This window comes from Sprattus sprattus (assembly GCF_963457725.1).
Source record: "Sprattus sprattus genome assembly, chromosome: 3".
NCBI classification, from domain to species: Eukaryota; Metazoa; Chordata; class Actinopteri; order Clupeiformes; family Clupeidae; genus Sprattus; species Sprattus sprattus.
In genome coordinates this window covers 55,675,536-55,680,037 of record NC_137922.1, presented here as the reverse complement: position 1 = coordinate 55,680,037, position 4,502 = coordinate 55,675,536, and the positions used below count along the sequence as shown (strand labels likewise).

At 47.1% G+C, this 4,502-nt stretch overlaps 1 protein-coding gene across 1 annotated transcript in view; it reads right to left on the bottom strand.

Moving 5' to 3' along the window:
- The window catches only part of nherf1b (NHERF family PDZ scaffold protein 1b), a 57,259-nt gene extending 53,071 nt beyond the window's left edge, over positions 1-4,188 (bottom strand). The window contains exon 1 of the mRNA XM_080834970.1: positions 3,270-4,188. Coding sequence (XP_080691096.1) covers positions 3,270-3,803 — 534 coding nt within the window. The 5' untranslated portion in view covers positions 3,804-4,188. The remainder of the gene's footprint in view (positions 1-3,269) is intronic.
- Positions 4,189-4,502: the final 314 nt, after the last annotated feature.

Here is a 4,502-nt window from a genome sequence, read left to right as displayed (position 1 = left end):
GTGTTAGGACAGTTGTTGACTAACTAGTTTGTCATAGTGTCAGTCAGCACATTTCAAGAGGCTTCGTCAGTTTTAGCCGCTAGCATCTCCTTAAATGGGACAGTGACCAAATGACTTCTCAGATCACTAAATGGGACAGTGACCAAATGCCCTCTCAGATATGTTTCAGCAGCACACACACACCTGCTAGGCCTCTCAGATCACGGGAGCAAAGTCTGTTAGCAATCCCTACTGTCAGAAGTCAACATGGTGAAGTGTCTGTGTGTGTGTGCGTGTGCGTGTACGTGTGTGTGTGCGTGTGCGTGTGCGTGTGCGTGTACGTGTGTGTGTGCGTGTGTGTGTGTGTGTTTGTTGGTAATCCCAACGGTCAGAAGTCAACATGGTGAAGCAGCGTTTAGCTGCCATACTGCTCATTTGTGGAACTTCCTGATGACATCAGATGTACTCCTACCGTAGCAGGTTTCACATCAAGACTTAAGACCCAACTGGTCTTTATATATTTAGCTTTTCTATGTTCTTTCTCTTTGTACTTGTACTTGTTTTAATCTCTTAAATCTCTTTGCTGTGATCTTTTATCTGCTCATTCATGAAGTATTTTGAGTCACCCAAGTGTATGAAATGTGCTCTATAAATAATCTGGCCTTGCCTTTCCTCCATGGATTCATTCTGTTTGAGTCATTCACACAGGTCAGGTGACATTCACCTTAGATGAGATTGAAGCCTTTTGTTGAAAACATATCTCTACATCACCACATCACACACGCACACGCACACACACACATCCCCAGTATATCAGCACAGTCACACACACACACACACATCTTTACATCAGCCCTTCCCCAGTCTGTCAGACAGACACACACACACACACACACACACACACACACAGACCCACAGACACACACACACACACACACACACACACACACACACACACAGACCCACAGACACACACACACAGACATATAAAAGGCTGCCATGGCTGCTGGACTTCACCTGAGATCACAACAAAGATCTCTGTGAGCCGAGATGAGTCACAGTACAGGAGTGTGTAAGTGACGTCTTGTGTGTGTGTGTAAGTGACGTTTCTGATGATGGGTCCCAGCGTTCTAACTGTGTTGTGTAGTGTTGTCTCAGTGTTCTAAATGTGTTTTGTAGTGTTGTCTCAGTGTTCTAACTGTGTTGTGACTGTTGTGAAGTGTTGTCTCAGTGTTCTAACTGTTTGTGAAGTGTTGTTCCAGAGTTCTAACTGTGTTGTGAAGTGTTGTCCCAGAGTTCTAACTGTGTTGTGAAGTGTTGTCTCAGTGTTCTAACTGTGTTGTGAAGTGTTGTCCCAGAGTTCTAACTGTGTTGTGAAGTGTTGTCCCAGAGTTCTAACTGTGTTGTGAAGTGTTGTCTCAGTGTTCTAACTGTGTTGTGAAGTGTTGTCCCAGAGTTCTAACTGTGTTGTGAAGTGTTGTCCCAGAGTTCTAACTGTGTTGTGAAGTGTTGTCCCAGAGTTCTAACTGTGTTGTGAAGTGTTGTCCCAGAGTTCTAACTGTGTTGTGTTGTGTAGTCCCAGTGTTCTAACTGTGTTGTGTTCTTTTGTCCCAGAGTTCTAACTGTGTTGTGTTGTGTAGTCCCAGTGTTCTAACTGTGTTGTGTTCTTTTGTCCCAGTGTTATAACGGTATTGTGTTTTGTAGTTTCAGTTATATTTGAGGTATTTGACGTGTGCTTCTGTCCAAAGAGACTGACAACTAAATAGAGCGATAACAGTGAATGAAACATTAATAAACATGATTAAACATCGGGAAACATTATTAGGATTCAAGGCAACAATGTTAAGCTGGATTCTGTCTATACCCCGTTGTTTCTCTATAGCAGTCTATGTTAAGCTGTGTTGTCCGTCTGTTATACTGTTTTGTGTCTCTGATTTTGTGTTATATTGTGTTGTGTCTGTTGTTGTGTGTTATATTGTGTGTCTGTTGTTGTGTTATATTGTGTTGTGTCTGTTGTTGTGTGTTATATTGTGTGTCTGTTGTTGTGTTATATTGTGTGTCTGTTGTTGTGTTATATTGTGTTTATTGTTGTGTGTTATATGGTGTTGTTTCTGTCTGTGTGTGTTATATTGTGTTGTATCTGTTGTTGTGTGCTATATTGTGTTGTTGTTTGTTATATTGTGTCGTGTCTGTTGTTGCATTTGTGTGTTGTTGTGCTGTTGAATCAGACTGTTTGATAAATACATGAGGTAACCCTAGGCAACAGGAGATAGAGAGAGATAGAGAGAGTGTGAGAGAGAGAGGACGAGGGCAGATAGAGATAGAGAGAGAGAGAGAGCGAGAGAGAGAGAGAGAAAGAGAGAAAGAGAGAGAAAGAGAGAGAGGGCAGATAGAGAGAGGGATGAAAGGGACGGATGTCATAAACATGACTGCCACGCAGGGGAGCACAGATGTTTTGGAGAGCTGGCTCTTTTTTTCACTCGTCCTGACACACACACACACACACTCACTCACTCTCTCCCTCCCTCCCTCTCCCTTCCTCCCTCTCTCTATCTATCTCTCCCTGTTCCCTGACTCCCTCTCTCTCAATATCCCTCCCTCTATCTCTTTTTCTCGGACCCCCACCCCTGCCACAACACACACACACACACACACACACACACACACACACACACACAGGGCCCAGCAGCTGTCCTGGCACTGTCTTCATGACATACCCAACTTCCTCCCACACACCAGTACCCATCACTCGGCCAGGATGCCAGTGAGTTCTGGCCCGGATCTAGTGTGGGTTCGGTTCTGAGCTCATTGGTATCTCTCTGGGCCCAAGAGTTCTCTCTGTAACCCATTGCGGTGCTGACGGCGCGTTCTCGGGACTACGGCGACCTAGCCTAACCCCGCAACGTCTCACCGCTCGCTCTCACACTGTACGCAAACAGACAAGCAAGGGGCATACAACTCAGACAAACGATCACTTTGAGTCTGTTTTGCGTAGGTAGCAATGCTTTCTAACAAGCGCGGTAGACTACTGATGCCACCACGTAAGCGGATGCACATTTAATCACGATGAAATTCGTTTTAGTCACACAGACACCACTCCGTCTTTTGAGATTGCGTCCAGCTAATACCGCCAATTCATTAAAGCGGTGTTGTCTCTCTCCCCGAGAGGACCAATGTCCCATCTGTCCGCTCGCGCTAATCTCTCTCCCGCACTCCAGCAATCTGTAGACAACAGCACGTGGATTAAGGAGCGCCGGTGTGGCGCTGGGTGCCTTCTAAACCCGTCTTACCTTCTCGGAGCTTACGCTCAGCTTCTTCTCCTCTTTCTTCTCCTCCTTCTCCTCCTCTGCCGCGGGGATCAAGAACTCTCCGTTGTTGTCAGGAACTGGCGTGGACTCTCTCGGGGTGCCATTTTCCGACTCCGCGCTCTTCTCCTCCTCCTCTGCCGCGTCTCCGTTGTGCGAGTCGCGAGAAGAAGCCACCGGAATACCCTCCGTCACGAACTCCTTCTGGCACTTCAGGTTGTGCTTTCGCAACAGTTGCTCGGTTTCCACGTCTACCACGATGAGCTCGAGCTTGCCCGCGGTGGCCCGTATCCGCGAGACGACTTGCTGGTGACTCTCGTTTTCCACGTTCTCGCCGTTGACGAACACGAGTCGGTCCCCCGCGCGGACCCCCGCAACTTCAGACGGCGAGTCGGGCTCCACTAACCGGATAAACTGGCCGGTTTTGCCCTTCTCCCCGTGCAGATGGAAGCCGTATCCAGTGTCCCCCTTCTCTAAAAGGCACAGTCTCGGGCGCAGGTCCTGGCTGTTGCTGGGCATGGTGTTATCACTCCGTTGCCAACTCCGATCAACCTGTTGCTTCTACTCCTGTTTGTTTCGTCGGAAAAGTTTCCGCCAGGCGGAATCCGGAGTCTCAAAGTGTCCAAAATGTCCCCAAACCGTCTTTATTACGGACACGGCAGAGTCATACCAGACGGCTGAAGCGTCCGGTGAACTTTTAAGTATTGAGACGTGATTGAGAAGCGCGTTTGTGAACACCTAGTCTGTCCTTACAGTCGCTTGCAGATAGTCGCCAAAGGAGAATATCCTTTTTTTGTCGTCAGATATTCTTGAATAAGGCACGGGAATTTCAGTCTGTCGCAATGTGTCACTTTTCTGAATGTTTCCTTCGGAGAAAACGCCCCAGATTACGTCGCGTTGCCAGTCGTTGACGGTGACCTAGTAGTTCTGTTCTAGAGAGGCGAGTCCATCCACTTTATAAAGAACAGTGACGTGTACAGCGATGACAGACAGAGACGCCAATCACGGCCTGTCCTTTCGGCTTCGAACACAAATGGGCGGGACAATCAACCCACAAATAAACCAATGAAGTGCGAGCATAATTATGAACGATCAGAATAATATGCAGGCCTATTTGGAAAGCAATCGTATTTGTTTTCATGTGGCCTATTTATGACCCGATCGCCTTAATAAACCATAGTCTTTTTATCGATCGATGATCAATGAGACGTGTGCATG